The sequence below is a fragment of the Scleropages formosus genome, chromosome 19 (genome assembly GCF_900964775.1).
Source record: "Scleropages formosus chromosome 19, fSclFor1.1, whole genome shotgun sequence".
Classification (NCBI taxonomy): domain Eukaryota; kingdom Metazoa; phylum Chordata; class Actinopteri; order Osteoglossiformes; family Osteoglossidae; genus Scleropages; species Scleropages formosus.
Window position 1 is genome coordinate 12,449,829 of NC_041824.1, and position 22,368 is coordinate 12,472,196.

The following is a 22,368-nucleotide window of genomic DNA, read 5'->3' on the forward strand; positions in this document are numbered from 1 at the left end:
TCAACTGAGGCTCTCAACGGAGCCTGATGGCCAGCCCAGATACCAGCACTCCGTGTTGACCAACGTTAATGACTGCATGCCACGGTGGACGAGACCTGCTTACATGATCCGAGACAGCTACTTATTAGCTTTTAGCAACAATGTTATAAGAAGCTGTAAATTAACTTAAAAGCCTTTTTCAATTCTAGAATGTGCAGGAGGTGTGGGCAGCCACTAGAACTTGACTCCCAGAGGTTGTTTTTTTCTCCCTTGCCTTTCAGTTGAGAATTTTTTTGTTCCTTTCCTCTGTGACCAGTTGGCTTATTTACACCTTTAATAGCTACAGAGCTACTGTAGTAATTTAACATATAGCCAACCTTATATTTCTATTATGTTTCAGGTTCTTTTGTCCAGCCCTCAGTGTCACTCTGTGAGAAGACTCTATAAAAATAAATTGAATTGAATCGAATCAAATGTTTCTTCCACTCATTTAATCCACTTTCCTCTTCTGCTTCAGATTCTAATACTTTCAGCTAATGTGAGGGTCCTACAGCTGGTGTGATTCAGAGGCAGAGGTTTCATGTTCTGTTTACAGTGATAAATTTGCTTCTCAGAGTGATTACTCTTACATCATTATTAACTAAAGCAAAAAAACATTTCCAGAAACCAGTAAGAAAAGTGAATTCTGTGAGACTAACACATCCTTCTAAACCATATGTAGGACACTTAATCTGAAATTGGGTGAAGTATGTAAACTTCAGTTTTCTTGTGAAACTTTATACAGCTACATAATTAATATCAGCTCATACACGCACTGTCCCCATCTGATGAGACCAGCTGTGACACCACTACCCCATGTTGTACCCCTAGTGAATGTACACACACACACATTGACTAAAACCACTTATCCCATACAGGGAGCCAGAGCCTAACCCAGCAACACAGGGCAAAAGGCTAGAGGGGGAGGGGACACACCCAAGACAGGGCACCCCAAGCAGCACTCAAACCCCAGACCCACCAGAGAGTAGGACACAGCCAAACCCACTGCACTACCGTGCCTCCTTTAACATCAGCTCTGGAACTGTAATAATTCACTGCTAAAAAACTGCTTGCAAAGTGAAATCCGATAAAATAATATTTTTAACTTTCATTTAACTCAAAGCTGTCCTACCTTTTACGAAAAATCTCATTTTAAAACCAAGTGCAAAACATTACATATGAAGGTCATTCTCAGAATTACTGAAATCACCTGTAGCCTCTCAGTTGTGCTCTTTGTAAGGTATTTGTGATGATATTGCCTTTTAAGAAAACAATTATTTGAGTTGTAAACCAATGCTTAGAGTTATATTTCAGGTGAACTGATGACTGCAATATACACATTGTGTGTCTATATGTGAGTGCATGAGTGTGTGTTTGACCTGTGATGAACTGGTATCCCCTCCAAAGTGTCTGTGAGGCACAGACTTGCACTGCAAATTAAAGTACACACACACACACACACACACACACACACACACACTTTCAGAACCGCTTGTCCCATACGGGGTCACGGGGAACCGGAGCCTACCCAGTAACACAGGGCATAGGGCCAGAGGGGGAGGGGACACACCCAGGACAGGATGCCAGTCCGTCACAAGGCACCCCAAGTGGGACTCGAACCCCAGACCCACTGGAGAGCAGGACCCGGTCCAACCCACTGCACCACCGCACCCCCCTGAATTAAAGTACTAAAACACTAAATTCTATAACTATGACAAAAGTATGTGAGGCTCAGTGAAATAAATTTAGACCTGTATTCTCTCTGATTTCTGGACATTTTTGTATGGGGGGTGGAGGGGGTGTTTTAGCTTTCAGGACATTCTTCAAGGGGTCTGTTTGCAAGAAAAGGTTAAAACCTCTATTCTGGAAAAGGAGAGAGCTACATTAAACCATTCTTAAACTGAAATGATGTGCAAATTGCATTGCTTACAGACCAGTCTGCAAAACACATCGGCCATATATATTTTTTTTTTACAAGCGTAGCATTTAATCCTGCAGTGTGAAAAAATGCAACAATCACAAAAATTCCAACGGCAAAACAGTTCTTCTATTTCTAATGTAAGAAGGCCCCAGACGGTCAGGTGTCCAGACCTAGGAAAGCTAGCCATGCTGTTCCTCCATTAAGGGAACCGTGGGTGGGGACGGGGCTGTACCTGTACATGGGGTGGAGCGGTAGTCTCCCTTCTGTAGGTGAATAACCTCCAGAACCTGTGCCAGAGGAAAGAAGCTACCAGACAGATACCGCCCAGTATCCAGATGTTCTTATCCTTGAAGAAACTCTCCATGGCTGCAAAGCTGATCTTCACTTTGTGCCCCCCTCCCCCTAGTCTGTTCGATTCAACCCTTGGTACTTGCTGGTATTTGAGCGCTTGGTTGAGTCAGGGGTCTGGGTGGGGTAGGGAGGTTGTTGTCACCATGGGGCTGCGGGTGATTACGAAACAGCGAGGTCCCTTTCCCAGTCACACTGTACACACATCACCCCGCCAACCCACAGACCTATAAGGAGAGAGACGCACTGCTTCTCCTGTGACACGAGAGGGACAGGTGCGGGACGGTGTGGGGTCACAGTGGCTACTTCAGCGATAAGGGAGACGCCGGTATCCCCTCACTTCAGGCATAGCATTGAAAACACACAGCCGCTTCAAGCCGTTGTGCGCGCTAAGTATATCGCACTATTTTGACTTGTTCTAGCCTACTGGAGGAAAACATATACAGTATAAAGGGACCTTTCTTGGTATTTTGAGCTGTGGTTGGCCAGGGAGCCGCTCACCTGGAAGGAGTCTGTGCTTGTGCGTGTGTGTTGTGTGTTGTGTGTTGTGTGTGTGTGTGTGTGTGTGTGTGTGTGTGTGTGTGGGAGGGAGGGAGGGAGGTAATTTTGCTGCACTCTCTGAAGTTAAACACTTCCCTAAGGCTCACAGCACTTGCACTCCTGTCCCCAACCAGCTCACATGGGCAACACTTTCACAACACAGCAAAATAAAAAGTAGATTAGATGCAAGGTTCTGGTACCAGAGGATTTGCACTAACTGCCCAACTGCCACTGCCCTCCAACCCAGGCACGTGTGCCTGACAGGCGTCCTTATCAAATTGAGCGGAGAGGCATTCCTGTATTGGACAGCTACAGAGAATTTCACTGCACTGAAACCATCCTGTGCTCAGATCACATTCCCAGAGGAACATGTAGGAATGTAAACAGCATAAGTCATGATAGCACCCTCTTTTTTTTTCATCTGGTATATATATACATACATACACACACACATTTTCAGAACCACTTGTCCCATACGGGGTCGCGGGGAACCGGAGCCTACCCGGTAACACAGGGCGTAAGGCCGGAGGGGGAGGGGACACACCCAGGACGGGATGCCAGTCCGCCGCAAGGCACCCCAAGTGGGACTCGAACCCCAGACCCACTGGAGAGCAGGACCCAGTCCAACCCACTGCGCCACTGCGCCACCGCACCCCCTGGTATATATAACTTCACAAATATGCAATGTGTAAAAATAAAACAATATTCCACTTCTATAAATTAAAGAAGGGGGCACAGTGGCATAGCGGGTGTGGCTGGGTCCTGCTCTCTGGTGGGTCTGGGGTTCGCGTCCCGCTTGGGGTGCCTTGTGATAGACTGGTATCCTGTCCTGGGTGTGTCCCCTCCCCCTCCAGCCTTATGCTCTGTGTTGCCGGGTTAGGCTCCAGCTTGCGGCAACCCTGTTTGGGACAAGTGGCTTCAGCCAGTGTGTGTGTAAAAAAAAAAATTAAAGAATAAAAAATTAAAGTGTGTGAGTGATATGATGTGATAAGAGTATTGCATCTGAAGACTGTTCTTTGCCTAGGAGGCAGATACTGCAGATCTCTGCACTTGCTGCTTGCTGAAAAAACTGGACTCTACAGCAGATGAGTCCTGTATGTATGAATAAGGCTTCCTACTAGAGATCATAGATCTCTTGAACTTATAAATACGCCATGCTCTTGGACTAATCTCACGCCTAGACATTCATTTAGTAACATGCATCTGTTTTCATTGGTCTCTGGCCTTGCATCTCTTTGGACCTGTTCCCTGCCCTCTGTTGGGCTGTATATAGTAACTGATATTGGTGAAAAGTATTATAGCCTTTTACACTTATTTTTCAATGGAGTACGACGGCAACTGAAAAAATGCAGTTAAAAGACAAAAATGGCAGTTTGCATTAGTCCAAATTGCATATTAAATTATAGATTGCACTAATAGAATGGTGCATTGGCTCCAGTCCTTAACGGCCAGAGTCCGGCAGGATTTAGAAAATATGTTTTAATTAGTGTCGGGCTGACATGCATAATATCAGGTACAAGATATTATCCAGGAAATACACACACACACATTTTCAGAACCGCTTGTCCCATACGGGGTCACGGGGAACCGGAGCCTACCCGGTAACACAGGGCATAAGGCCAGAGGGGGAGGGGACACACCCAGGACGGGACGCCAGTCCGTCGCAAGGCACCCCAAGCGGGACTCGAACCCCAGACCCATGGGAGAGCAGGACTGTGGTCCAACCCACTGCGCCACCGCACCCCATCCAGGAAATAATTTCAGTATAATAATTAGATGCAAAGGATAAGCACAAACCTGCACTCTCTGCAGCTCTTTTGGGACTGAAGTTGTGCACCACTCCTTTAAATGATAGTTACACAATAACAATAAACTAAAATTTACCTTAAACCTGAGTTACATGCTGCTGAACAACTGAGGTATGTTATATTTACACTCACAAATACATGTACTGTCTATTTCATGTACAATGCAAAAAAATCTGATTTCGAAGATACATTTAAAACGGTTATTATGAAAAATCTATATATTTGTTTTTTTTTTTTTTTTTTTTTCCCGCCAATCTTTTACTATTGAGAATTTTGACATGGTCTGTATAAGCAGGACAGGTCTTCCTTTTGTTGTTTTGCTTTTGTCTTTTTTTTTAAATTCATCTTTCCAGACCAGACCCTAGTGGCTGAGGGATCGAGCTAATGAGCTTCAGGAAAATGTCTACAAGAGGGCGCCACACCACTACAAATCACTCCAGCTTTGGCTGTTCCTTATTTTTAAGCTTAAAGTTGGATTTGTTGTGCTCCTGGTTGATTTGCACTCAGTCTATAAAACTATAGCAACATTACACCATTGAAATGTGTTTTAAGCAGCATGTATGGCTATAGAACTGTTAAACATGATGGTCCACTGAATGAGCTGCTATAAGATGATGGAGAACTGGAAGTGTAGTGGCTAGAGCTGTTTTTTTTGGATCTAAAGGTTACAGGTTCAGTCCCCACCACCAGCTGTAATACCCATGAACAAGGTACTTACTCTAAATTGTTCCAGTAAAATTACCAAGCTGTATAAATAGGTAAATAATTGTAACCCTAACACTGTAAGTGGCTTTGGAGAAAAGTGAAAGGTAAATGAACAAACTCAGATCTTTTTATGCAGTTTCACCTCTGTGACATAATTATGAGAAATAACTCATGGTATCTGGTACTGATGACATCCCATGCAGCAGGTAGTGTTCTGATTAGTGTGGTTGTAATCTTAAGGATGCTACTTTTAAACCCTAGAATCCCCATTCACCAATTTCTGCTGAAACATGCACTGAACTGAGCTTTTCCACAAGAAGGCAACAAGTACTCAACGGGGCCCCCAGTTTCCTGCAGTCCCTAAGCAACCGCTTATACTGCTTACAGCAAGAAACGGCCCTGCCTGCACCTCACATTGGGAACAGTAGAGTTTCATGTATTCATTTTCCTATTCATTTCCTTATTTTAATTGAATATTCTTCACTTTTCTGTTTTCTAAAATTTCTGTTGCTGAGCAAACACGTGTTGTGTTAATGGACCCAGCCCGGTGACACTTGCGACACTATAATTAGTCAATTTCCACAGTGCTTACATCTCTTGTCTGGTGTTCCTGAATGCTGGTGATCAATAAGAAAATGTGGAACATTGCAAATGCTTATGGGATCAAATAATCAACAATGGGATTGAACAGATGTCTGGAGACAATTTATTTTCATCTTCAGTCATTATAAATTAGTGTTATATGTAGCATAAAGTTTATTTTTAAAAAAATTAAGTCTTACAGCTTATTTCTTTGTTTATTGCAGCTATTTATTTATTATAGCCCAGTTTCACAGAACCTAACTGATAAAAAATTGAAGGATGCCTGTATTATTAAGCTTTTTAAAATAGTATTTAAAGGAATATAAATGACTTTGGACTTAAGAACAGTGTTTCAACCCCAATTACCTTTCTCAGTTGTACAGCCAGCTGGTAACATAGTGGCTCGAGCTGCTACCATTGGACCCACAGGTCATAGCTTTGAATCTCACTTCTGGCTGTGGTAGCCTTGAGCAAGGTACATACCCTAAATTCCTGCAGTAAATTTAGCCAGCTGTCCAAATAGGTAAGTAGTTGTAGGTAGATTAACATTGTAAGCTGCTCTGGAGAAAAACATCAGCTAAATGCAAATAGGAAAATAACTGTGTGTTTCATAGCATCAAAAATGCTCATTGTAAGTCATGTCAGACAAAGGCTTCTGCTCATTAAGGGTAATAATAATTCCACTGAGTCTTAATGCAATGCAGGAGAAGGCCTCAGGGAGCAGGGTATCCAGCATACACTGCTTACCTGTGGATCTCCCTCTGGATGCACCTGCTTCAGTTCCCAGAAACACCTCATGGTCTCCACTCTCTCCAAGTGTCTGAAGAAGTCCAGTTTCCCCAGGCGCAGGCTGCTGGAGTGACTGCAGATGGGCTTGAGCCTGGACACCCAGGTGGGTTGAGGGCTTTGGGAGTGCTGTCTCTGGACTCTCCCCTCTTGGGCACATTTCATTTGGGTAGAGGCAACCTCTGACTCATTCACTTTGCTCATCTGCCTTTTCTCCACCCTGAGATGAAAGACATCAAGTAAACATTTTACAACATTTAAAAGCCATGAACAGCTGTAAAATATGCATATAATTTGTTCTGTTGGTTGAATGTTCAGATCTTCATGGCTCTGAAATAAAGGGCCAGCAAGGCCATTTGACTCCAGCCTTACCTGACAGGAGCCTCATCTCAGGTAAGGGTGCATTATGTAGTATATACTGAAGTTTATAATATATACATATTTATACATAAACAATAAACAGCCTGAATGCCTAAAGCTAAATTAAAATTATATTACTATGTATTTTACAAATAAAAACAACTTGCAAGCGATTCTTTACATTCCTAAACAATGAGGGGACCTAAATATTAAGTAGCCTGAGCATAATGAGCTTTTGAAGTACCTGTGGAAATGTTCATAACTTTGCAAATTCGCCTTTTTTGGCACCCAGAATACTTTATTCTGACCATTTCTCTTTAGCTTCAGAAAATGGGGGAGATAACAAAGCAGGAGCTGGCTGATGTTCATGAAGGTGGAAGGGAGAGGGAACAGCTGGCAGGGTCTGGAATGATACACCTTCCTCAATGACTGAGTTTCTTTAAATGGTCATTGGTAAATCCTGATAGTTACCCTACATTGCTCCAGTAAAATTATCCAGCTGTATAAATGGGTAAACAGTTATAAGTAGCTTAACATTGTAAGTTGATTTGGAGAATAGTCTCAGCCAAATGAATAAATGTAAGGCAATACAAAAAAACCAAAAGCACAAGAGTTTTCAGTTCTGGCTCCGATGCGGTGGAACGATCTCCCCGCTCACTCAGAATGGCAAAATCTCTCTATATTCACAAAGGGTCTTACAACGCACTTCCCCCATGATTACTTACATTTATTCATTCACTTTTCTCCAAAGGCAGCAGCTCTAACCACTATGCTACCAGCTGTCCCAAGAACGGGGCATGGAGTTGGAAGAAATGTCACTAATGTGCTTCCAGCTGTCTGAAGTGTATGATAATGTGTAAATGTTTATGCTCAATAATTTTCTGACTATAACTGTAGAATAATGAATAAACCTTAAGGCAGCTACTCATGTGATGTACACTGGTTCATATGGTGGAATGTAACAAATTAACTGTGATTTAGAATCACTGCATCCAAGTGTCTCTTTCTGTTAATGTATTGCACTCGTATTTTTCTGCGAGATGTACGTTGCTTTGGAGAAAAAATTCTGCTAAATGAATAAATGTAAATGTAAAATGTAAATATAAAAGTATATTGATCAAAGTCTGTACCAAAAATGCTGTATTTGCATTTTTTTCAGTAGTGTCTAGAAAAGTCTTAGGATTCCATGACCTTGGTTGGATGTTAACCTGCGAAGGGTCAGGTGGAGTTTGGGGTCACCCCAGTTTAGTACCATTCAGGATTGCGGCCATGAGGAAAAAAAGGCAGGGTGCTCCTTTCCACCATGACTGCAACTGGATGAAAACAATAAGGTTTCCTAGGTACTCTTTGAGAAAAAAGAGGCAAAATATTCTTGTTCATGTGCTCGCTTAATGCGCTATACAAAGATATTGTTTGCTGGCATAGAGCGGCCCAGGTTGCATTAATATTTTTTCTTCACTGTTCTTCATTTGATTTATTAGAAACCGCTGAAAAGGGGGTGCAGTGGTGTAGTGGGTTGGACCAGGTCCTGCTCTCTGGTGGGTGCAGGGTTCAATTCCTGCTTCGGGTGCCTTGCGATGGACTGGTGCCCCGTCCTGGGTGTGTCCCCTCCCCCTAAAGCCTTTTGCCCTGTGTTGCCAGGTTAGACTCTGGCTCCCCGCGACCCCACATGGGACAAGCGGTTCAGGCAGTGTGTGTGTGTGTGTGTATGTATGTAAACCTGTGAACATAAAGCCAATATAATAGTGCATGATTAGGGTTGCTCATGTCCTCTTTAAACAGTGCTCCAGTGAACCACTTTTGGTTCTTTAAAGAACTACATACATCAGTTATTAATAACAGATGCCCCCTGAAATTTCAACAATCATCTGAGGAGTGTGTACAGATAGGAAAATTGAATACAATTTGTAAAGGCATGTATTATATGTTATTGAAGTTATTTTTGTGGACAAATTATGGCAAATGAGCTTAGTAGATGAGCTATCATTACACAAGGCTATAAAATATCTAACAGGCCACATGGCCATAACAAGACTGGAAGATTGTTGTTGTTTTTTTTACTAAGCACTGGATAAGGGTACAGGGGGAACTGTTTAAATAGATCCCAAGATTAACTGCACTAATGAAACTGCCTATTAAGTGAGGTCCAAGCTTTACGAGAACCCCCCCCTCCTTTGTGCCCCAAATCCAGCCTGGATACCATTTGTCCTCTGGCTTCTTATCACAGCAACGGCCTTGTGGTTAGCCAAGTTGGGGGGGAGTGCGTGTAGTTTCATGCATTTGTGAAGCCATGGATCTCAAAATAAATATGGATTCAGTAGTGCTGAGACGAACACAACCTACTACTGTTCCTTACACAACAAAGCAATACAAGAATGAAATATGAAGTTGGAAGAAATGTTGCTAATGCACTTTCAAAAACATATATCCAAGTGTATGTCTTATATATAGAATGTTTTTAGACCTATAACTAAATGTGGATTGTATTTCTCTTTTACGGTTGCTGTCTGGGGACCATCAAGCAGTAGAGCAATAAAACGAACATCAAAATGTAACTGGTTGAAGATACTGAGCTAAATTAGAGGAAAATCAGCAGGATAATTTCCTGAAGCCTTAATATTAAGAACAGAACTAGTACAAGACATCATGGAGTCTTTTTTACTTTAGGTGTAGGTTTCTGAGTATTAGGATGTCAATACCATAGATGTCCTTCACTTTCAGATCTAAAGAAATGTGCCCCATCAGTTTCACCCAGCTTCAGGATATTATGGACAAATAGGCACACCTCAAAGGCTGAAACTTCAAAATTCATTTTGAAATTTCTACTAATCAGGGCAGTGAAGTTATGAACAACTCATGCAAAGCCACGTGAGGTCATTTCTCCAACCTTAGATTTGTTAAACCATCTTCAAACCATCACCATAGATTAATTCTGCACAAAAAGCACTTGTATACCAAACATCTCTTATTAAAATACAGACATTTTCTAAAAACTGAACTGAATCTATCCATCTTTTTCACAGTGGATAAATCTCTTTATCAATGAGCAAAAATACTTTCAAAACATTCAGAATGGTTGCTCTATATCAAGATTCTGAGCTACACAGATACCTGATATACAGCTCATGTGAAATCTGTAGTCAGTGTCCCTGAAAAGGGCACAGATTTAAATTCAGCGTGAGACCTCAAGTCAGAGCACTCTTACCTTTGATATTTTGGCTATGCATAACACCTTCTTTTCTTCTCCTCCATCATGGTGTTCCACCCAGATGCCCCTCCTTCTTCTTCACCGAGCAGCTTGACTGTGAGAGATTCCACTGTCTATCAACAAAAGGAGAGCCCTTTCTCAGCAGATGAATGTTGGTTCTTTGAGAAAACACCCCTGAAGCTCATCCTATGAAACTAAAGACATGGACTCAGAGGGACAACATATTGTGAGTTGCTGAGAAAACAGCCTGCTGCTGCAGGCTCCCAGGAACAAAGCAACAAGCGTGGGGTTCGACTCAAGGAATGCAAGCGGTTATCATGGACCGTGTGGAATCTCAAACAGCCATGTGTCACACTGGTCACAGCCAGGAGGCTAGAGAGGGTTTGTAGGGTGACATGGGGTGGGGGTGGTTGGGGGATTTAAGAGGAGTTGGTCACCAGGAATGCATGATAGGATCCAAAGAGACCCTTCCATTTAAGCTCTGGTGGGACAGTATATTTAGGTAATTTACGGGCCGGTAGGCATACACCATGATGCGTAACTGCACCACTGTCTCTCTCTATTCGTCATAGGGTTGAACTCATTTTGCATTGCCTTCTGCTATCAGCTTTTCTCCTGCAATCACAATGTTACTCATAGAGGCTGGCAACCTGTCCTGTGGGTGTCAAGAACGCTAATAATGGAAAATATTAATTTTGGGCTTTTAAAATTGTCTCTCACACACACTGACTGAAACCGCTTCTCCCATGTGGGGTCATGGAGAGCCAGAGACTTACCCGGCAACACAGGGCATAGGGCTGGAAGGGGAGGGGAGGGTACACGCCCAGGACGGGACGCCAGTCCGTCACAAGGCACCCCAAGCAGGACTTGAACCCTAGACCCGGCAGAGACCAGGACCCGGTCAAACCAGCTGCACCACCATGCCCCCTTTTAAAATTGTCAAACATCTTAATTTTTTTGCTTAGCTGTTTTATCCCCTTTATCAAGTTTTATATTTGCTGTTGGATATATAAGTAGGACTCTGACCTGGGACTCTTCAGTGGTTACAAACCCATTGGCACATTACTCACAACTTCAAATTCTTTTGATGTCCTCCAGTCAGTGTTTGTGGCAAGACTGTGAGTATGTTTGTGGAATGGAAATAATAATACTGGGCTTCAGTGACTCAAGGTGTCTGGGGACTTGTCCTTTAGAAGTGCTGACCTTTGTGGTAAGAGTTCTACTGACGCAAAGCAATCAGAGCTCAGATCTCTGTCTAGGTTTATTTTGAGTTTTCCCATTCAGCTGAAACATTGCATTGCCATGGCAGCATTCCAGGTTAATGGATTGCTATCAGTCTTTGTGCATTTGTGTTGTAAGCCCCATTGTCCAACCCATCATCATCACTGATGGTTAGAAATGTTTAGAGTTCCTTCCAATTACATTTCCTTCCCTTTACAGTTCCGTCCATTTACATTTATTCATTTAACAGACATTTTTCTCCAAAGTGACATACATCTCACAGAAAAATTTGAGTGCATTACATCAACAGAAAGAGAGATTTGGATCCAGACACGTGATTCTTAAAGCAAACAGTCTTGGTTTTCTATATCACAGAAGTCAGTTATGTGCTATTGAAGCAAAATATATATTGTCAATAAAACTTACACTCATAACTGCCTTTAATGATTTTTCATGCCGTTTTAGGCTAGCATGGACTTAAACATTTTAGTGCTTCAAATTATATATCAGCCCGAGTTAATCATACATCTACCTATACACTTTCACCAATAGTTCATTGAAAAGCTCATTCTAAATCTTTTCCCTCCCATTTCCCTTTTGTGTACACAAGACTACAAAACATACATAACAGCCTGTAACAGAAATCTGATGTTGTTCTTATTATCTATTCTGAAATCTTGTACAAGAAACTGTCCTTCCAACATTAGGGATATGTGAGCATATGATGTAGAGAGGTTATTCTGTACCCAAGCACCACAACAATATGAGACTACAGTTGCCCATTAAATGTGGCCATGTGTGTTTTATTATTTATAAACTGAATAATTGATCAATGTTCTGAGTGGAACACCTACAGTGGAGAAAACGGTGGAAATAGTGGGAATCACTAATCTCAGATGTTACTATGAATTTATAGCATTGTAGTTTGTTGAATTAAAAGCTGTAGACCTCGAAAGTGATAATTGTCACGTCCACGCCCACAACTCAGTCGACAGCACCTGACTCCAGTTCAGCACCTACCCTTTAAAAGACACTCCGCAACTCCCAGACCTTTGCGGAATCTCATCAGGGACAACCCCCCTTTCTCATGACTCTTCATTCACAAGCATCGTTAGTTCTTCGTTCACGTCCTCCGGTTTCTGACTCTTCGCTTCGTTTCCCGACCACGTCCCCGGATCCTCGTTCCTGTCCTGTTCGCCGTTCGACCGACTCTTCACTAAGTCCCCTGACCTCGCCCATGGATCTTCGCTCTGACCCTGACCGCCGATCGACCGACCCTTCGCCTGTCCCCGACACTGAGAACTTGCCTCATCCCTCATCTCTGGACGAACGACGTTGCACTTGGGTCCAGCCATCCCAGGCCCCTATGTTTCGCTTGACAATGTCATTGAAAATGGATTAATACATCTACCTGTCTAGTATGTGAATCTCAGTTTTATTTAACTGGATGTGTGGAGGTTTAGAAGGGCAATATTCATCCTTATTTCTGGTCTGCTTTCATCATTGCAGTTAAGAGTTGTATTAGTCATACATCCATCCATCCATTCATTATCAGTAACCGGTGCAGAATTGTAGTGGTCAGAAGAACCACAAAACAGAAGGCATAAAGCAGGGTACAGCCAAGAAGAGACACCAGTGTCATACCGAAGGCATTTTCTTCATTTTATTACCAACTCCATGCATTCATTCACCTGGGAAGTCCTGATGACAGGGTGACCTGTTCAAACTGCTCAGAAACAAGGGCTGTATCTCAGCTGACTTTAAACTGAGAAACCTGATAGGTATGAAAATTACACGATGCGTTCAAGCACGAACCTGAATTTGTATTTTTACATCCCTCTTATGACTCATGCTGAACTCAGACTTGATTTATTAAATCGTAAAAAAATACATATATTAAAAAAGGACCCCATAGACTGGCTTTGCTATGGTGCTCTAGTTGCTGGGTATAAATTTCCTCAATAGTTTATTGCAAACAGGTCTTTTGGAAGAGATTCCCGCAATAAGCTTGTTGGGGGTCATGGTTTATTCCTCAAAGCTTCAGAAGCTTCTGTCAGCATCAAAAGGCTATATCTCATGATGGCTGACAGCCATTATAGTCCAATACATCTGTTATATGTAATAGGAAAAATAAAGCGTTTAAGCTTGGTTCTTTGACTTTATCAGAATTTATATATCTTGGCAATGGCGGAGAACATGCTAGCTGGTTATTGTGCTTCAGAGACTAAGAGCATCAAACCATAAGCCAGCTCATGCACCCCATTTATATTTGACAGCAAAGGTTCAATCAAAACAGCAACAAGGCCTTGCTGTTGCAAAGAGTGAAGTTTTACTGATGACCCCCTATGGCACAAACGCGCAGGACGCACCTGGTAGGTGAAAACACTTTTTATTCATACGTACGGTGTGTCAGTGAAAGGGAACTGTGAACAGTGGAAGGGTGCTTTCTTCTTGCATTTGTGCCGTGTCATGCGGTCAGTGTGGGGCATCGAGACTTTAGGGACCGAGGTTCGCTCTTCCTCACTTTCTCAGGTCCGGTTTCTATCTGGAACTCCCGAGTCTGTCTCTCCTACTGTTTCGGAAGACGGGGTAAAATTGGAGTAATTATTACCCACAGGTGTGGTAAAGTCGCTCCTCCTCACCATCCCCCTCTCCTGCAGCCTGGGTGTGCCACACCCCCACCTACAAGGGAATCGACAAATCAAACCCTAGTACTATGTTTCACGTGTTGGTTGCAAAATGAGTGTCTACACAAGGTATCTTCAGCTGGCTCTTCCTTGTCCTCTCCTAGAGGGTCTTGTGCCTGTCCCATAAAATCTCACCCTCAACACCTATCCCCCATTTTGGTTGGAGAAGGTTTGGGACCAACATGTTGAAACGCTGAAATGCACACATTGACCGGACACATGAACCTTCTTGTTTTAACGAGAATGGCACAAGTGTTGTTAGGGAAACAGGAGCACCGCGTAGGAGACGGTGTTACTGTTGCTGCCCTCGTGTAACTGAAGAATCGCACTGTGCCCAGAGAGGGGGAGCCTGGAGAGAGGGACTAGAAGACATATAACGTAGCTTTCATCGCCTGGGGGTGGCTCTACAGGAAAGTTGAGTTAGAGTGGTATACTTTTAAGCACCCAATAAATCCAAGAAATGCTCTTAGACTGTTTCTGCCAGCCTTCCCTGAACTGTTGTGTTCCGTCTGAAGGCCATGAAACGTTGTTCCAGGAGCTCAATGGCCAGCAGCAGCATTTCCTTAGTATTCCCTGCAATAACACAGTACATCTACATTCTGTTGACGGATAACTCAACCTCCCTGAGCTTCCTCTGTTCCTCCCCTCAAGACTGCAGCCAAACTCAAACAATATGCATAGCACATGCAACTGACAAATGGATCCAAGTATTTTTTCATATGCATTATTTTCAAAAACTGTATTTTTTATTCTTTTTATTTTGATTCCTTTTTTAAGGAATGAAAAAAAAGTTACTAGATTAGTTATGACCAACCCTGGTCCATAAGGACTTTAGTGCATATTGGTTTTTACCATACATTAGCCATTACTTATTTAATAAAGTAATCATTTGCATAGTAAGTCTCATTTCCTTGTATTTTAGGTTTAAATCAGGTACTAACTAAAATATTCTTTCTAAAACCTGTTGTATTATAGTCTCTTAAAACAGGAGCTGGCAACCACACCATTCATGACCAGATGAGACCACTGTTTAAGTACATACACACACATTTTCAGAACCACTTGTCCCATACAGGGTCACGAGGAACCGAAGCCTATCCAGTAACACAGGGCATAAGGCCGGAGGGGGAAGGGGACACACCCAGGACAGGAGGCCAGTCCGCCGCAAGGCACCCCAAGGGGGACTTGAACCCCAGACCCACCAGAGAGCAAGACTGTGGGCCAACCCACTGCGCCACCACACCCCCTACTCTGTTTAAGTATTTCAACTTAATTTCTTTTAAAACTTTGTATAGTTTTTTTTTTGGTGTTGAAGCCTTTTTCTTTACATTTTGTAATCTTATTCTTGAACTAACGGGGGGTGCGGTGGTGCAGTGGGTTGGCCCGCAGTCTTGCTCTCCAGTGGGTCTGGGGTTCGAGTCCCGCTTGGGGTGCCTTGTGACGGACTGGCGTCCCGTCCTGGGTGTGTCCCCTGCCCCTCCGGCCTTACGCCCTGTGTTACCGGGTAGGCTCCGGTGACCCCGTATGGGATGAGCGGTTCTGAAAATGTGTGTGTGTGTGTGTGTGTATTCTTGAACTAAAGTCTGTTCCTAAACAGACACATTAGCACTGTTATATTACTTGGATCTGTTCTTAGTCAACTTTTAGTCGATCAGGTCATGCTATACTCCCCAACACAAAAATAACTTTCAAGAGTCCCCTAACACTGGAAAATGAGTTCATGGTCAGAATACTAATTACATTCATATTTTCATTATTAATATTTCTGTCGTATATTCTGCCAAATCTGTGCGTCTAGAGGTTAAGTTGTGAATGTGGAAGGCTCTGGAAAGTTCCTGTGGGGTGAAACCCTGGTCAGCTTGGAAAAATATTTCTCTTTGAAGAATTACTTGTTCTGTGTATTTAGTCTTGCACTCTGCTCATCTTTGCGGACAGCAGTGCACCTGGGATCAACTCCTAAGCCAGGCCTAAATCGCTCATCAATGTATTTTTGTTTGGGTTGATATTGTATCTTCTAGTTCTCATATTTTATTGAAGTGCTTTTTTCTTTTGTTCAAAACCTGATTCATTTGCGAACCACGACCATGAGATGAACATGGACCTTTCTGGACAATAATAGCTGTCCTCTTCGGGGAGGTACCACCAAGCACTTTGTGACTTCCTGTTGCAAGCAATATTCTGTGTAGCACTTTGGCTCAGTCTCGATTGTATTAATAAAATATTTTACTTTGGTAGTTACAAGAGTCCTTGCTATTTTTCCACATGAACACAGGAATTCGTTACCAGTCAGTTTCAGCCGAGAGCTACGATGCCGTTCTGTCTAAAGTTAAAAACACACAGAATTTGCAGATTTCGTGCATCTCTCCCACAAAATTCCCCCCAGAAAATTTTTCCTTCTGACATTGACCTATCCAGACATGTTGGTGAATTTAGTGCTGACCAAATGGTCGAGAACACAGTGGGATGAGAGATGAATCGGAGATTTGAGTCTCTGCCAACTGTTTGGATCCCCCTTCCCCGGACACCCTCATTCCAGCTTAAAGAGCTTAAGAATAAGGCTTATTTGAATTCAGAGGTACTATCCTCTTGTGAGAAAATCCAGGCAGCTGTCACAAACACATTGTCTGCTGTTGTTCTCAGTACTAGACAAGGGGCCAGGGCGTAGCTGGGGGGGTTTTTGTGGTTACGATGGCAGTCCCAACACATTTCCAGGGAGGACCACAACCAGTTACACACTCCTCTTGTGTGGCTCTCAGCCTACCTTCGCACGCTACTGGAACCCATGAGAGGGCCCCACAGGAGGCAGCCTGGTCCCACTGGGAGACTGCCAGGCGCCTATGCCAGGGCTTGTGATGTCCACCCAGCTGTCATCTCATTAGGGTCAGCTCAACATGAAAGCCAGAACTGATACTGCAGCCAACTGCAGCTGTTTGTGTTGGACCCACTGAGGGGACCCATAGAGGAGCCTGTCTGAAATAGATATGTCCTCTGTTTCAGACTCACCAGATACAAAACGGCAGCATGGTGTCAATCCCAGTGTCACTTAAATTCCTTTCCTGCAATGCCATTAGTTCTTTCCCAATTGGTGCCAAAGAGTTATATGGTTCAATGTGTTTTTTACACTACGGGCAGAAATGAATGTTCCAGTCATGTAATGTGTAGAATACCATAAAAATGTAATCTTATACAGTGCTTGATCGTGAAGACAATCTCAGAGCATTTTTTTCAGGATTCAAAATAGAGCATAAGATAAGCCATAGCGCACACACACACACATTTTCAGAACCGCTTGTCCCATACGGGGTCGCAGGGAACCGGAGCCAACCCGGTAACACAGGGCGTAAGGCCGGAGGGGGAGGGGACACACCCAGGACGGGACGCCAGTTCACCGCAAGGCACCCCAAGCGGGACTCGAACCCCAGACCCACCGGAGAGCAGGACTGTGGTCCAACCCACTGCACCACTGCACCCCCCTCAAGCCATACCATAGATCCCATAATTGCAATAAGAGTAAAATAAAGAAGTAAATATACAAAAATTGTATCTCTACAGGTATAACTATATTAATAGGAATAAAAGCAAAGAAATAAAAGTCTTGGCCCACAGGGACAATACCCCTAGTGACCAAAGAAGGCGCCGCTCAATTCTATTTGAACACTTGTTCACAATTTGATAATTAGTAATGTATAAAAGGAGCAAACAACAGAGGCAGGACTGTGAATGCTAGTCTATGGTGATTTCCTCGCGAACCTTAGTTACTCAATTAGTTCTTAAGTCTTCTTCCATAGGTGTTTATGTTCCAGTCCCGAGTGCCTGTCCTGTCCTGTCTTCTCCTGCCTTTTGTGCTCCTGTCCAGGTCCAGCATTCTAGTCTGGTATTTCGTCACACCTCTGCTTTCAAGTCTCACTCACAGAATCATCGTTCGCTTTTCACCTTTGGGATAATACGCTGTGTGTCTCTTTGTCCCCTGTTCATCGTTTCATCTTTACTCTGTACTCTACAGTTCGCACTGTGCACTTATTAATACACTCTGCATAAGGGGTTTTTATACTTTACATCTGTGTTTGGATGTTACAGCAACACGCGTCAGTATCGGACTAATGTCCAGACGTGACACTAAATATGTCACTAGTAACTTCAATAAATTTAAAATAGGGTCAATAAAGAATTTTTTGATCACCCAGCAATGAAGAACAGGGGGGAAAAAAACAAACTGAAGTGAAACTAAAGAAAATAAAATCCTTGGACAGAATGTACTGATCTAATCTATTTGGAATACTATATCTTTGACCTAAAGGTCAAAGCTGTAAACTGATTATATCCAAGAATATTTGACTGACCACCCAACAAAAACAGTTTTTACCTGTTGTTCTAATCTTTATGTCTATTATGAATTTGGATCTTAAGACATTTATATTGTGTTTACACAAATTTTATGCTGAGTAATAGAAATACAGTTTTCAATCTGGCCTCCTTCAGCCTCCATTTTTAAATTGGAATTGCTTGCCTTTCACATCGTCAGTTTTACTGGTCATTCCCTTTCTCAAGCCCCACAAGCAGGTTGATGATGTCTGAGGGTCACTGGAGGAACTGGATCTACATTACCTGAGCTATATTGGGTTGTAACCACAATGTGCTTCTCTGTGGTTGACAAAGCATCCCTATAAAGGTAAAGACACTTAAATAAGCCAATAATGGAGATACTGATTTTAAAAAAATCCACACTGGATTGAGTTCTTTTTGGTTCTGAGAAACAAAACTCATGGGGGGATCATGACAGAAACAACAACATAATACTCATTTACACTGGAATAATCCAGCAGACATTGTCATGCCCAGGGCCTCGCAACGAACCAACACAGCTGTGGCTGATCAGGGAGAAGGAGTATGAAAGGATGGCACCGGACCACCCAGATTGTGGAACTTCTTTGAGCCATCCACTCACCCACGCCTGTGGTATCTCCTGTGATCCTGTTCCCTTACCCCGTATCCCTGTCCCGAAGTTCTCCCGGTGTTCTGACCTTTTGCTTTGCTTCCTGGACTACAACTTTGGATTCTCCTTTCGCTATGACAATCGCTCATCGATGACCCCTACCTGTTGTTGGTGATTCTTTCTGCCTGTCCCTTGCCAGTCCTATGGCAAAATAAAACAGTGTAACAGCACTTGGGTCCGTCACCTCCTTGCCAACATGACGGACATAAATTAACTTGAGCATCAAAGCGGTGTGGGGGGGGGGGGGGGGGGAATAAATGCAGCAAAGCCACCAGGACACAGTTTTCACTGAGAGGAAGTAAGGACTTCCACTATGATGTATATGTTAAATAAGTAGGAAAATTAGTTATACAGGACTTGTTTGGTAAATTATAGTTACGTGTTTATCTTGCAGCACTTAATATTTTTCTACATTCCAAATTCACTCTTAAACTTTCACTGAGTTGATTCTGAGCCTTTGTCCATATGACAGATAACCACAGTTTTGTACAACAATTAGAGGGGCGTGGTGGCGCAGTGGGTTGGACTGGGTCCTGCTCTCTAGTGGGTCTGGGGTTCGAGTCCTGCTTGGGGTGCCTTGCGATGGACTGGCGTCCCGTCCTGGGTGTGTCCCCTCCCCCTCCGGCCTTACGCCCTGTGTTGCCGGGTAGGCTTCGGTTCCCCGTGACCCTGTATGGGACAGGCGGTTCAGAAATGTGTACAACAATTAAGTGACCTAACTGTTAAACAATTTATACAGCAGGGTATTCTTGATGGAGTAACCTAAGGCCCAATACCTTTTACTCGAAAGTAGTACAGTAGGATTTTGGTTAGAACTATAGAAACATCTGCGATGTAAAGCTAGGGTCCTCATCACAACATCTACTGGCAATGGCCAGTTCATGTTCCATCTGAGTTTCAGTTTTTCAGATACTTCAAGGTTTTTTTTAGTTCCTTTGGATGTATAATGAATTCAAAGTAAACACAAAGTACCACAGTCAACAAAAGTAATGTATACAGGAGAACATAGTTATGGATTTTATTGGAACACAAGTGAAGTATTGGAATGACCCGCGTTACTAAAAAGCATCATGATTCAGCGTGAAAAGCTGTTTATTGTAAATAGTTGTAATAACAGAAATTGTGGGAAAACTGTAAAGTAGTTGTTCAACCACCACTGGGGCTGACAGGGATTATAAGAGGGTGAGTGCATGTTGGAGTGTAAAAGGTCCAAAAGGAAAGCCTGAGGTGTAGGTCTCACCTTCACTTCCTCCAAGAAAACAAACGTAGTAAAAAAACAGTAAAGCTGTTTTTACGCAATATGCTAAGCACAGATAGTACTAGCAGTACTTAACAGTACTCGATAAAAAATATTGTGTGCCACAACTATGCTTCACTCCCAAGTATGACAGTGTTTTTACATGGCCCTTTAAATTTTATTTTATTAGTTCCTTCCATGCATTTAGGACCTAAAATATTCCAAAATGGAAGACAGATGGCAGGGAGATAAGGTCACACATCAGCTGTCTATTTTCTGCTTACCAGGGACATGTACATTTATGAGAGGATTATCAGTTCTGGTTATCTTTCACTTGACCTGTTTCATGCCTTCATTCATTCATGAGATAAAGTAGTATTCACACATTTAAATAAGTATGCCACGCCCACACCGCCGAGCCAACGCAAACCAGGAGCTGATGTAGAACCTTGTTCAGCCTTGTTGCTTGTGACCTCCTCACTAGTGCTCTACTCATCCCTGATCCCTTTCCCGTAACCCTGATCCTTCATTCTTGTACCACCTTCTGATCCCTGACCTCTTGACTGTTTCTCCGACCTTGCCTTTTGGATTGTCCTTGTTACGACGTTCGCTCCTCGAAGACCCATTGCCTGTCCCGTGACCACGTCTCTCGGATTTTCCTGAATAAACCACGAATTCCACTCCACACTTGGGTCCGCCACTTCTTTCCGGAACCAGCCATGACAAAGTAACTGATGGTTATAGACTGCAATTCATATAAAACAGTTAAGGCAAGAAAGGTAGCAAATGTTTTCCTGTCAAAAGAAACGAAATAATGAAAAAGCTATAAAAATCAATCCCAAAGCTACAATTAAAATACACACACACACACACATTTTCAGAACCGCTTGTCCCATACGGGGTCACGGGGGAACCGGAGCCTACCCGGCAACACAGGGCGTAAGGCCGGAGGGGGAGGGGACACACCCAGGACGGGACGCCAGTCCCTCGCAAGGCACCCCAAGCGAGACTCGAACCCCAGACCCACCGGACAGCAGGACCGTGGTCCAACCCACTGCGCCACCGCACCCCCTTACAATTAAAATAGTGATAGTTAAAAAAAAAAAAAAACAGGCCAGACCTGAGACTGCAAAGTAAGTCAGGAGAGCTAAGTTCCACGACATTGTTAAAGCGCTAGGGGATGGATATGGAAATTTTCTTATGCATCGTGAGGCCAAAGTGCTGCTTTCTATAAGCTTCCTCCACCCACATATTCAACATCAGAAAGCTACCCACTTGTAGAAACTTGTAGAAATGTGGTGTGTGCAAGTGACTGATTGAGTCGCAGTCCTCTGTCCTTGACTGACTGCCACACCTGGGAGAAGGAAGGATATCATGGAGAAATAAGAAAGGATTCGCTCCTTTAATCTTAACTGAACTGTTAGCAATAGTGTATGAGTGATTTTTCTTTAATTGATGTTTAGAGGCAAAAATCCATTTCATGACGATTTTAACAATCCAGTGTAAACATTAGTAGAGTTGCCCCACCACACACCCACTGTTTTCCCATAACCATATGAAAGCTATAAAACTGGAAAAAAGCTAAATTATAATACATTAATATATTCAGACAAACACTTTGACCAGATAGTCAAAGACAAAGACCCAAGAAAGATAAAAAAAAAAAGACAAAAAGGAAAAAAGTATAAAAGATGGGGGGACACAAGAAATGGGAAATGAATGACATATGATACAATACTTGTGATAATTCATAAATTGTGAACATTGGAAAAGGTTAAAAAAGGGAAGACAGAAAAGGTAAACTAAGAGTAGGGACTGCAGAGACAATGTCGACGCTGAGTTTTCAATACTCCAGTTTTGGTCACTTTTCCACTTTGGGTTTTTTTTATGAGTTTGGTCATGTACTTTAACCTTTTTTATCTTGGTACTTGAAATAGCTTTTGCTTTGCTTCAC

At 42.9% G+C, this 22,368-nt stretch overlaps 1 protein-coding gene across 1 annotated transcript in view; it reads right to left on the bottom strand.

Moving 5' to 3' along the window:
• Nucleotides 1–10,414, bottom strand: part of mylk4b (myosin light chain kinase family, member 4b) — a 32,406-nt gene extending 21,992 nt beyond the window's left edge. Inside the window, exons 1-2 of the mRNA XM_018760352.2 lie at nucleotides 10,274–10,414; nucleotides 6,670–6,928 (exon numbers count right to left, since the gene is read on the bottom strand). Of these exons, the coding sequence (XP_018615868.2) occupies nucleotides 6,670–6,912 (243 nt within the window). The 5' untranslated portion in view covers nucleotides 6,913–6,928; nucleotides 10,274–10,414. The remainder of the gene's footprint in view (nucleotides 1–6,669; nucleotides 6,929–10,273) is intronic.
• Between the last annotated feature and the right edge of the window lie 11,954 nt (nucleotides 10,415–22,368).